Consider the following 13607-nt stretch of genomic DNA (forward strand, 5'->3'; position numbering starts at 1 on the left):
AATGCAGTGAATCATTATTGACATTGCAGTAGATGTTTACCATGTGCGCCCGTTCAAAGAATGCAAATTCATATATGTCTGCCTTGCCTTGGAAACGTGGTGATATCCTCCAGCAAGTTCTGAGGTGAGTTTTCATTTGTGCAAAAGTCTGTTCTCCTTATTGATAAATTTGGCTCAAATAAGCTAAAAACACAGCATAAAAACAATATATACACACACACAATGATGTTTTTGCCGTAGATTTTTGGGTAAATTACTGATGTCATTATAAAGTAGAATTGGTGGCGCAAAAAATAAGCCATAATATGGATTTTTAGGTGCAAAATTGAAAGGGTTATGATTTTTAAAAGGTAAGGAGGAAAAAACAAAAATGCAAAAACGGAATAACGCTCGTTCCTTACGGTGTTAAAACTTTTGGACACTACCATAAACTTTTATAGCGGCATCTAAAGTGTTAATGTCGGACATCAGCCTGATTGGTGATATCTGGCATTAGCCGAGGGTTCTAGCTAATGATTTATACAACACAGTGGGAGCAGGCACCATGCGTACTCATACGCCTTGCGTCCTTAGGTCTCATTTACACGGAGGGATCCCCAGCATATTTTATGCTGCGGATCCCCCGACAATGGACCCTACAGTGCTGCCTCCATCTGTGCCTGCTCATAACGGCAATCCTCCGCTAGAGCAGACACGCTTTGATGTGTATACTGGCACACATCGCGGCTGCTCTCGGCCTAGTTCAGAGAGCAGGAGCGGCCATGATGTGTGCGAGTATACACATTAAAAGCGCGTCAGCTTGTAGCGGAGGATTGCCATTATGAACAGGCACAGATGGAGGCAGCACTGTAGGGTCCATTGTCGGGGGATCCGCAGCGTAAAATATGCTGGGGATCCACCCCTGAATGAGCCCTTTGGGTACGTTCCCACATACAGGATCTGCTGTATATTTTCTGCAGCTGATTTTGCTACCTATTGAAGCTAATGGGTTGCAAAATCAGCTGCACAAAATATGCAGCAAAAATATGCAGCAGATCCTGTACATGTGAATGTACCCTTAAGGGGTTAATGATAAACTAGCAGTGTGTTCACATGTTGTCCTTCCAGAGGGGTCACTTTCCCTCCTCCAGTGTCCACAGGTCACCAACAGGTCACATTACCAGAACAACTTATGGAACAATCACGGCAGAAATTGCGCTGTTTTACCGCGATTTCCGAAAAATCGCTGTAAAAGCGCGCAATTTTTGCCGCGATTTCCCCCAAAAATGTTTGTGATAATGTGGCCTGTGGACACTGGAGGAGGGAAAGTGACCCCTCTGGACTGCTACTATACACATGACCCAGCCCCAGGATATACTACTGATCGGGGGGGAGAGGGAGGACACGGGACGTCACTCACCTCACATGAAGAGGCCACTCTGCCGTGTGACCTGTCAGCTCTCGGCCCGTCCTCTCCTGTGCTGGGGGCGGAGCCATCAATGTATCGGGACATCCCTATTTATTTTAAATTGAGGGGGCCCAAGGGGGGGCACGGCCTGATCTAGGGGGGGGGGGGGGGCATGGGCCCCCCTGGCCCCCCCCTAGCGACGCCACTGGATTCGGGGGTGCTATTCGTGCAGATGTAGAGGACAACAAAGCACTTGCAGAAATGTATTCTTAAAAACAGAGCATGTACAGCGGGAAGGGTCAGGGAGCACCTTACGGTAACAGACTGTTTCCTGCGCTCAAGCGCACTTCCTCAGGCTGCTGGTTTCCTCAGGCCGCTGTTTCCTGCGCTCAAGCGTCCCGACTAAGTGTGTTGAGCGCAGGAAACAGTCTGTTGCCGCAAGGTGCTCCCTGACCCTTCCCGCTGTATATGCTCTGCTTTTAAGAATACATTTCTGCAAGCAAATTCTGCTCAGGGTGAGTGCATTCTACCTCAAATCTACCTCAAATCTCAAGTGCAAAAATTGTATGGGGTTAACTGGGTAAACCTGTGCCCGCAGGTGTGAAGAAGAAAATATAATAAATGACAGAATCCCAGTCCTCAAATACCTCAACCAAAAACGAATGTACAATGGATATTTGGTAAAAATATATATTTAAGAACACATATATAAATAGCTCACATATAGAGGCATTCAAATACCTAATATAACAATCATCAGAGGATATAAGAACAGGAATGGACTTATATATCTAATCTCAGGACACAGTTCATACCTAAGATGCGTCATTCATGCGTTTCTCATAAAAATGCGTTTTTCATCAAAAACACAATACACAACAATAAGGATAACAGAATATGACAACTAGATACATAATAGATAATTAATAATCTGCAATAATCGGAATTCAGACAAAAATAAGGATGCAGTTCACACTTCAATAGGTGCCCAATGATATAAGTGAATACAAATAAAAATAAAAGTAAAAATGAAGATGAAAATAAATGAAACATTTTAATAAAAATAAATAAGGATAAAAATAAAAATGAAAACAAAGATAAAAATCAGGATGTGAAGAACAGTCTAGAGAATGGAGTCCTGTCTGGGGGTAATCCCGAATAGTTAAATTACAGGAGGCGCCACAGACAAAAGTCCATCCCCTGTAAATAACTAAATAATTTTAAATTACAGTTCAACCCTCCACGTTCCAGACTCTTGAACTCAAAAATCTTCTGACTCTCTGCCTTCGACATCTGTATCATAAAACTACCCCCAAGCCAACTCTTCTTGACGACTTGCAGACCAATAAATGTAAAACTGGATGGGTCCCTATTGTGATGGTGAAAAAAATAGGTTGAGAGTGGATTTTTAAGGCTACCCTTCTTGATATCATAAATATGTTCGGCCACTCTAACCTTGAGGGGACCGGCCTATGTATTGTTTGTCACACCCACATTGAAGTAGGTAGACTACACCTTTGGTATTGCATGTGATCAACTCTCTGATTTCCCATCTAAAATTGTTAACTGTAGATGCCACCCTTTCTGTTTTCTTTGAACCATGTGTGGCCTGGCAGTTAGCACAAGTGCCCCATTTAAAGAAACCTCTGGAATTGAGCCATCTCTGGGATACTTCTTTAATTGTCAGTTTTTTAACTGTAGGAGCCACTATCAATCCCAAATATATAAACAGTATAAACTATTGTAGGTTTAGATGGCAACAGCCACCCTATTACTTTGTCTTGTCATAGGATGTGCCAATATTTGGCCAAAATATGCTCCACTTATACTGTGTGTTGAATGGTAAGATTACTTTTAATTGTTGTTCTGATGTTTTATCATTCATCGGTTCATCCGGAGTAACAAGTTGATTGACCTGGTCCAAGGGTCAAGGATAGATAAAGGGTATTCCCTTTCTTGGAATTGAGAAATAAGAAGTCCAGCCTCTTCTTAAAATTTTGCCTCCAAAGTACAATTGCAATAACAATTGTGCACCAGTGGCTGTAATTTCTAGGTCCAAAAATGTAATCATATTATCATTTGAGGTTGAGAGTATTGGAGTTTTACCCATCAATAAAATGTTCCAGGTCATCCCGAGGTCCCCAAGGGCTTTCGATTTGGCGGGGACCTCAGGATGACCTGGAATGTTTCATTGATGGGTTAAACTCCAACGCTCTCACCCTCAAATTTTACTCCACTATTAGTGATAATATGATTGAATATTTGGACCTAGAAATTACAGCCACTGGTGGTACACAATTGTTATTCAATACATTTAGGAAACTCACAGCAAAAAACAGCTATATAAAAATTAAGTAGCTGCCATCTACCACGGTGGCTCATTAATGTGCCCAAAGGGCAGTATCGTCGCTTGACGTGCAATTGTACTTTGGACACAAAATGTCAAGAAGATGACGGATTTCTTACTTCTCAATTCCAAGAAAGGGAATACCCTTTATCTATCCTTGAAAAATCCTTGGACCAGGTTAATCAACTTGACAGGGCCTCCTTTTTTGTTACCCGGGAGGAACCGATGAATGATAAAACATCAGAACAACAATTAAAAGTCATCTTACCATTCCACACACAGTACAAGATGGTGAAACATATTTTGGCCAAATATTGGCACATCCTACGACAAGACAAAGTAATAGGGTAAAAACAAAAAAACACACGGAGCGCCCCCTTTGTGTAATCATAGGCAAAACAGGGTGGGCAGAAGACTGGTAAAGTGCTCGCTCACCTGGTGGTGGTGTGCTGAGGAAGCACAAAACTATGACACATGTGTAAAAAGAGATTCGACTGCAGCGGCTTCCCAGGCTGACTGGCAAGCGTGAAGACAATGGAGGGCGGAGAAACAGACAGGAAGATGGAAGCTGGAGATCACGCTGTTGAAAGATCCAGGTAAGTCCAGATGTATAAACAACAGGTTACTTTAATGATGTACAGAACAAGCAACGCGTTTCAATATCAATCCAGTCTTTTCATTAGACGCATGTTGTGTGTTCTGTACATCAATAAAGTAACCTGCTGTTTGTACATCTGGACTTACCTGGTTCCTTCGACAGCGCGATCTCCAGCTTCCATCTTCTTGTCTGTTTCTCCACCCTCCAAAGTAATAGGGTGCCTGTTGCCATTTAAACCTACAATAGTTTATACTCAGGCCCCAAATTTGAGATTGATAGTGGCTCCTACAATTAGAAAACTGACAAATAAAGAAGTATCCCAGAGATGGCTCAATTCCAGAGGTTTCTTTAAATGGGGCACTTGTGCTAACTGCCGGGCCACACATGGTCCAAAGAAAAGAGAAAAGGTGGCATCTACAGTAAACAATTTAGATCGGAGATCAGAGAGTTGATCACATGCAACAACAAAGGTATAGTCTACCTACTTCAATGTGGGTGTGACAAACAATACATAGGCCAGACTAAGTGTCCACTCAAGGTTAGAGTGGCCAAACATATTTATAATATCAAGAAGGGTAACTTTAAAGGGGTACTCTGCCCCTAGCATCTTATCCCCTATCCAAAGGATAGGGGATAAGATGTCAGATTGCGGGAGTCCTGCTGCTGGGGACCCCCGGGATCTCAATACAAGGGGATCTCAATACAAGTCTATGGGAGGGGATGTGGCAGCCATCACGCCCCTCCCATAGACTTGCATTAAGGGGGCGGACCAATACATCACGAGGGGGGCGGATCCGTGACATCACGATGCTCTGGCCCCTGTATCGCCGGTCATTACGCACAGAGTGAGTTTGCTCTGTGCAGTAATGATAGCAGGGTGCTGCAGCGGAGATCCCAGGGGGGCCCCAGTGGCAGGACCCCCGCAATCTGACATCTTATCCCCTATCCTTTGGATAGGGGATAAGATGCTAGAGGCGGAGTACCCTTTAAACATCCACTCTACACCCACTTTTTTCACCATCACAATAGGGATCCAGTTTGACATTTATAGGTCTGCAATTCATCAAGAAGAGTTGGCTTGGGGGTAGTTTTATGATTCAGATATCAAAGGCAGAGAGTCAGAAGATTTTTGAGTCCGAGAGTCTGGAACCTAGAGGGTTGAACTGTAATTTATAATTATTTAGTTATTTACAGGGGATGGACTTCTGTCTGTGGCGCCTCCTGTAATTTAACCATTCGGGATGACCCCCAGACAGGACTCCATTCTCTAGACTGTTCTTCACTTCCTGATTTTTATTTTTGTTTTCATTTTTATTTTTATCTTTATTATTTTTATTTTTATTTTTTCATTTATTTTCATCTTTTTTATCTTAATTTTTACTTTTATTTTTATTTGCATTCACTTATATCTTTGGGCACCTATTGAAGTGTGAACTGCATCCTTATTTTTGTCTGAATTCTGATTATTGTGGATTATTCATTATCTATTATGTATCTAGTTGTCATATTCTGTTATCCTTATTGTTGTGTATTGTGTTATTCATGAAAAACACATTTTTAGGAGAAACGCATGAATGACGCATCTTAGGTATGAACTGTGTCCTGAGATTAGATATATAAGTCCATTCCTGTTTTTATAATCAGCTCCCTGAGTCCTTTATCTCCCATAATGCTTTTCCACATCCTCCAATATATCAACAATATTCCTATATAAAAGACCAACTATGCCAAGTTACCATTGTCATTCTCTGATGACACGTGTCTCGGGAACCGCCCAGTTTAGAAGAGCTTTGCTATGGGGATTTGCTTCTAAACTGGGCGGTTCCCGAGACACATGTCATCAGAGAGCACTTAGACAGAATAGAACAACCTTAACTTCAGAAGCTCAAAAGTACTGAAAGGATCAAGATTTTTTAATAGAAGTAATTTACAAATCTAGAAAAAATAGGAGTCTAATTTAATATTTTCTCCTATTTTTTCTAATTTTGTATTATTCATTAGTTGTATGCCTTACAGGGAAGCGTACAGTAGCAACGCAGCAAGGATATAGCCCACAGTTTCCTCCAGTGCGTGTGATATATATTTATTTTCTAATTTACAAATCTGTTTAACTTTCTGGAGCCAGTTGATAAATAAAAACATTTTTTTTCCTGGATAACCCCTTTAAATATATATTTTTACCAAATATCCATTGTACATCCATTTTTGGTTGAGGTATTTGAGGACTGGGATTCTGTCATTTATCATTTACAGATGTAGGTTAGCTCCATAAGGATTTATATATGTTGAACTACGCTTTATATCGTGATTTATCCAATTTGTAATTATTGACCATTACGCTTATCCCTGTATTGTAGAATTCTAAATATTTAACTGCTGATCAGCCTAAAGAGTTAATGCTTGTACACATTTTAACACATTTGTTTTTTAACACAGATTTACGTATACACTGGGAGAGGGTATGTGGCTTCCCCTCAGCAAGAGCTTTGTCATACCTCCTGCCGAACTGGCCATTAATCCGTCAGCCAAGTGTAAAACCGACATGAGTGTTATGGAGGATGCTGTTGAGGTCAGGTGAGTCCGAGGTGGGGGTGGGGGAATCCACAGGGGAAACGTGGTGTCACCGAGCTGAACCTTTCCCCGCTCTCTGATTAATGTGCTGCCTGTATCAGGGACATGTTGTGCTGGTAAATATAGTCTATAGATTGAATGCATGCTCGCTCTCATAAGCACTTACTATCTACAGAGGCATCTTCTGTGCCCAATGATTTGTATGTTCTCACCAACACATCTCTCACTTTTTTTGCCTCTGTCTCAATCCTTTCCCTTTTTCTTAATCTATTTCCCCCTCGCCCTGACCTCCCTCTTGCCCCTCGCACAGATATGCAGCCTTTTTTTCTAGCTTTCCTTGATTTGATGGATTTCCTCCCTGTCTCTTCCTATCTATCATCCTACTCCCTGCCTCCTTCCCTATTGTTTGCTTTGCCCACAGAGAGGAGCTTATGACCTCCTCCTCTTTCGATAACCTTGAGATTCTACTAGACTCCTTTGGACCGGTACGGGATTGCTCCAAAGGGAACGGTGGCTGTAGCAAGAACTTCCGTTGTGTTTCTGACCGCAAACTGGATTCTAGCGGCTGCGTGGTAAGTATGGCTGCTGTTCTCTATGCGTCTGTAAAGAGACGTTAACCTAAAGAGTTATGTTATCTAAGTTTTCTGGAATGTTCATACTATGTATTAAACATTTGACACTAGAGCTCAGGTGCATTGTTATTAAATAAAATGTATAAAAAAATTAGAATTTGTCTTTTAAAAAGAAGCTGACACTTGCACTAAACTCAATATATTGGGTTAAAATGCAGGTCATTAGCTGTAGCTACACCAGACTTCTGGGTGTAGATAGGCAGAGGCCTCAACCCTCTTATGAGTCTAATGTGTTCCCCTGGGTAAACTCCAGCACTTGCAGCCTAATTAGAGGACCAGCTGCAGTGATTAAATGCCACACCCTCAGTCAGAGGATTCATGGGAATTGTAGGCAGCATTAGGGTCTATTCACACGGCATAATTTCCGCTTGCGGAATTCTGCATCAAATTAAAGCCGTAGACTTCTATGGGATTCTTCACTTCCATTCACACTTCACAAGCGGAAATTCTGAAGTGTGGATGGGAGTACGGAAACCCGTAGAAGTCTAGGGCTTTAATTTGATGCTAGATTTCTGCCATGTGAATGGAATTGCAAAACCAACATGGAGCCAATCTCATGCCTGCTACATCAGCTAAAACAGGTTAGCACAAGGCATACACAAGAACCTCTACATTATTCTCTAAAAATAGCTTATGTTGCACTATATAAGCAAAAGAATCCCCCAAAAAATGTCTCTTCTTAGTACAATTTATTGTATATGCTGTTGGGGTATTGTGGGACTCATTACCCAACTAAGACCCACAAAAAGTGCAGTTTTGGTGTCTCTTCATTAGGGAGGAATACAGTGGGGTTTACTTTAGACATGTGCAATTAGTTTCGGAATGAATACTAAACTTAACGAATTTTCCCATTTTCGGGTGTTCGTTACAATCCGAATGCACGAAAAAAAAAAAATCTAATATTTCTGAAAAAGAATACAAATACGAATATACAGTTAACGAATGCATTCGTTAAATAACATATAACGAATAATGCATGTTAACGAATGCATTCGTTATCAGTAAACCGAATGTAAGGAATGAATTAGATTTTTTTCATTGGGTTTACCTGAGGGAAAACTTGCCTTCCTACACAGAGAAAACTGCAAAAAAAGGTGAAAACAACAAGAATCCTAAGGTAACACCTGCTATTTATTACAAAGGAGGGTCAGCAAGTGAAACTAATGTGCATTTCGTTTAGTAACGAATGCTAAATTTAACGAATTTTACAGATATAACGAAAGATTCGAATTAACAAATGCATTTGATGTTATTAACGAATGCATCCGAAAACGAAAAAAAAATTTAGCCTATGCATCCGAAAACCAAAAATAACGAATTAACACAGAAGCGAATATTCCGAATATTCACAGAACCGAAAATTTCTTAAAACACAAACGAACAAAACGAAAAGAAACAAAATTTTTGGTTCTGCACAGGTCTAGTTTACTTTATAGAATTGCGCAAGTATATGAATGGTTGAGAGGTGGGTAAAAGGTGGTGTAGACCACGCCGGCGCCGCACACTGAAGCAGGATCCCAACCAGGTGCTGATACATACCCACACACTCTTATCACAGAGTTTAACGTTTTATCCCTGTCCTAACAAGTTCTCAATGTCCATTTCTCCAGCAATATATCAGAAAGCACCTGTACAACAGAGTGTATTGCCAAATTGGACCTGAGGAAGGCACCTTCAAGTGCCAAAACGCGTTGTCCGTAATTTTCAATAAAAATATTTATTGTTCTGTGCCGGCGTGTGTCCGTCTTACTACGAGCTACCTTGACCAGCGCCTCCTAGACCGCCTTTTACCCACCTCTCAACCATTTCCTAGTTGGTCCCGATTTGGCAAGCCAGAATCGGTACGAGTGCAGCAGCTCCAACTTCATACACCCTATTGCACCTCGATCACCACGACCCGCCATAGTCGTGGAATCAATACGTCATCACCAAAAGGTGAGTATATCACTTAGGTGCGGTGGAGGGATCACACCAAGTCGATATACGCAACAAGGGAGCGCCCCCTATCTCTCTTTTTATCCCTCTCTTCCTTTTTATCCCTCTCTTCCTTCCCCATGTATACTGTAGGTCAAATAAACACTGCACTGTTAAGTCTATGCATATAATAATTTAAATTCTTTAGAAAGGATGAAGGGGTAAGTTGTGGAGAACTGACTACAGGGTTAGAAATCAACAACTACAGTGTATTGCCTATCTGTGTGGCCCAGATGTTAGGAGAGGTGGGAAATATGTTGTAGCCCTGCAGCATCCTCAGATGTCAACCCTGGTGAATCCGAGCTGCAGCAGGTGCTGTTTTGGGAAGGGGTATTTGCATATCGAAGTTAACCGAAAATATTTAATCATTGATCAGACTACATGAATAGGCAAGACTTAAAAGCCCCATCTCTCTGTGATCTTCTATATCTGTTGATCACAATGCAGTATTCAGCCATCAATGCTGCAAACCTTTTCATGACTTAAAGATCATCCACTTTGCCCATAAATTATATTCATAATTTTTTCCTTGTTTTTTCAACTTCAGCATCAGCTGTTTCCAATGATAGCGAATCCAAATCCTGGAGTATAATACATGTAGTAAACAGATGCATAACTTGAGGGGGGTGCAGTGGTAGCAGTTGCACCTGGGCCCCGATGCCTAAGGGTTTCCCAAAGACCCCTCTGTCACATAAGAAAACTCTTGTCTTATAAATGGCACATGGCAGGTGGGGGCTCAGGAATACATTTGCACTGCTGCTTAGTAGCCTTAAAGGGGTACTCTGCTGCTCAGCATTTGGAACAAACTGTTCGGAGTGCTGGAGCCTGTGTCGGGAGCTTGTGATGTCATAGCCCCGCCCCCTCATGACATCACCCCCCACCCCCCTCAATGCAAGTCCATGGGAGGGGGCGTGACAGCCAACATGCCCCCTCCCATAGACTTGCATTGAGAAGGTGGGGTGTGACGTCACGAGGGGGCGGGGCTATGACGTCACAAGCTCCCGGCATCGGCTCCAGCGTTCACAACAGTTTGTTCCAAACACTGAGCAGCAGACTATCCCTTTAACTTATGCCTCTAGCTGTAAATCAGTATAGTGATGAGCGGCAGGGGCCATGATCGAATTTATGATATTTTGCGAATATATGGACAAATATTTGTCCTATGTTCAAGAAATTTGCATATTTGCTATGTTCGTTCCCTTTTTTTCCATGCGAAAATTTTTTATTAAATTTGCATAGTGCGCATGCGCGATTCTTTCACCTAAAAGAAGGCAGGGATCAGTGTCCTCTGGAAGTGCCGATATTTGCATGTACAAAATTTTCGCGCTCCACACCGACTCAGTAAATACTATTGGAGCCTTCTTTGGTCCACAAGCTGGAAGCCGGGAGGAATGATCACATTTTTTTACACAGTATACAACATTGTTGCGTTGTGTACTGTGAAGAAAAAAAAGGGATATTCATCATTACAAATATATAGTGCTATATTCTAAATATTCGCGAAATTGCATAGTGCCGAATATTCGCGCTCAACACTAGATCAGTACAGGATAAGTAATGTAAGATATATAGGCAGTAGTTTAGCTTTTTCTGTAGGTGAAGTCACAAACTATAAATGATGTTTACATGCTTTAGGGGGCAACCGTGAATTCTTACCACTCACATGTGAAAGGCCGGAGAATTGCTAGGTCAATGCCTTTGTACATAGGTATCCACATATGATCTGTATAGGGGGCGCCATTGCTACCAAAGCAAAGTCTGCACCATTCCTCTACATGACATTACTGACTGCTCCCCCTATAGATGGTATTAGTCTTACCCTGTGGTCAGTTCCTGCTGTAAGTAGCAAGTGTAGATATGATATTACTGACCATTGCGTAAGACTATTAAAGGGGTACTCGGTTGGAAAATATTTTCTTTTTAAATCAACTGATGCCAGAAAATTAAACAGATTTGGAAATTACTTTTATTTAAAAATGTTAACCCTTCCAGTACTTATCAGCTGCTGTATACTACAGAGGAAGTTTATTTCTTTTTAAATTTCCTTTCTGCTGACACCTCTGATTTGCTCCTACTAAGGACAGTTCCTAAAATGGACCGAGGTGTCAGCAGAGAGCACTGTGGTCAGACAACAAATAAAAATAAAAAAAGAACTTCCTGTGGACCATATGGCAGCTGATAAGTGCTGGAAGTATTAATATTTTTAATTAAAAGTAATTTACTAATGTGTAAAACTTTCTGGCGCCATTGATTTAAAACATATTTTCCAGCGGAGTACCCCTTAAAGGGTTACTCCGCTCCCCAGAATCCGGAACATTGAGTTCCTGAACGCTGTATGGGGGCTTCCGTGTTCATAACCGCCCCCTCGTGACATCACACCCCTTCATGTGATGTCACATCCCGCCTCCTCAATGCAATCCATAGACTTTCATTGAGGGGGCAGGCCGTGACGTTACGAGGGGGCGGGCATGAACACGGAAGCCCGCATTAAGGTACTCAATGTTCCGGACGCTGGGGAGCGGAGTAACCCTTTAAGTTCTGAGGTGGAGGAGTGATAGTAAATGGGATGATACTGAATGTGGGGTAAGAGAGGGGGTAATATTTAGGGGAGAACACGTAATGACATTGGGGGAGAGGTAATGATATCATGGGAGATATAGATTGGATATCTTGGAAAGCGCAAAAGGTGTTTGATGTTACTTCTGGGGTGGGAGAAGATACATCTGAAAGGCAGAGAAGATACATTTTGGAGGTTTTTTTTCATTAGATGATAATGAAGATAGGGAGAAATGAAGATAATCTGCATTTAGTAGGTAAGCAAAGTAAAGGGCAGAGGAAAGCAAGTGTTACTGTAGGATCAGTCTATACAGAGTTCGTCTGTAACCTGTTATCTTGGAATATATTAACAAAAAGGCTTATATCGCAGTCATGAAAATCATGAAGGTATGCCTGAAATACAGATGAGAAGCCCAGTCTAACCATGTGCTTATTTACACCCCTGTTTTCCTGAAGACAGGTCCACTTTAATTTACAAGTGAAAAAAAGCATAACACAAAAACACCAAGGAATAAGTAGTAATTATATGCAAATTGCTGCCATATGGACTACAACACGTATATGTATAGATGAATAAATTATTATCGAAGTTCATTCAAGTCCATGGAAATGTTAGCAGCACAATTCATGGGCCATCAAATTGATTTGCAGTATACTTATCAGTCACTAGAGTTGAGAAACAGGAGCTTGTAGATTGGGAACAGCGACGTTTCAGAATTAATCCTTTCTCAAGCTGTAGATCCTCACAGAAGACGGCTCCGGGGAGTGGTGTGGACAACAGGGATTCAAGCTGCACACCAGTATGATCCTCGAATCCCTGTTGTCCACACCACTCCCCGGAGCCGTCTTCTGTGAGGATCTACAGCTTGAGAAAGGATTAATTCCAAAATGTCGCTGTTCCCAATCTACGAGCTCCTGTTTCTCAACTCTAGTGACGGATAAGTATACCGCAAATCAATTTGATGGCCAATGAATTGTGCTTCTAATATTTATGTGGACAATCATAACAATTTAACCATCTATCTATATATACGGATTGGACTCCATGTGTCAGCAGTTTACCCATAATTACTCTTATTCTTTGGCGTAATTGTATTTTGCATTTTCACTTGTAAAGTAAAACCTACTATTACTACATTCCTCAATATTTCAGCTTTTTTTGGAAACTGTTCAAATATTTACTATACTTGTGCTAACTTGGCCGCACAACGGTAACCATTACTTACACCTGGTACATTTAGGCATAAGGTATTCTGCGTAAACAAAAAAGAAGGTTGCAGAGCGGGGGACTAAGAGGAGGACCAGTGCTAAGAAGGTGGCACCAATACTGAGTGGGTAGCACTACGCTGAGTAGGGGGAAAATCTAGGGGTACCAATACTATGATGCATCAATACTAAGTTGAGGACACTCAGGGCATAATTACTGAGTGGCATGAATACTAAGAGGGCACCATAGTTAATCTTTGCCCCTGGTAAATAAATACCTAGTTACAGCTCTGTATTACTTTTGTTTGAATTCAAACCAAGGACCCCACAAGGTGC

The 13607-nt window shown here is 41.5% G+C and overlaps 1 protein-coding gene across 3 annotated transcripts in view; it reads left to right on the forward strand.

Moving 5' to 3' along the window:
- ASTN1 (astrotactin 1) overlaps positions 1–13607 on the forward strand; it is a 583832-nt gene that overhangs the window by 433011 nt on the left and 137214 nt on the right. For all 3 annotated transcript variants that reach the window (XM_056532005.1, XM_056532006.1, XM_056532008.1), the window contains 2 exons: positions 6769–6906; positions 7325–7475. In XM_056532005.1, coding sequence (XP_056387980.1) covers positions 6769–6906; positions 7325–7475 — 289 coding nt within the window. The remainder of the gene's footprint in view (positions 1–6768; positions 6907–7324; positions 7476–13607) is intronic.

Source organism: Hyla sarda, chromosome 7, assembly GCF_029499605.1.
Source record: "Hyla sarda isolate aHylSar1 chromosome 7, aHylSar1.hap1, whole genome shotgun sequence".
Classification (NCBI taxonomy): Eukaryota; Metazoa; Chordata; class Amphibia; order Anura; family Hylidae; genus Hyla; species Hyla sarda.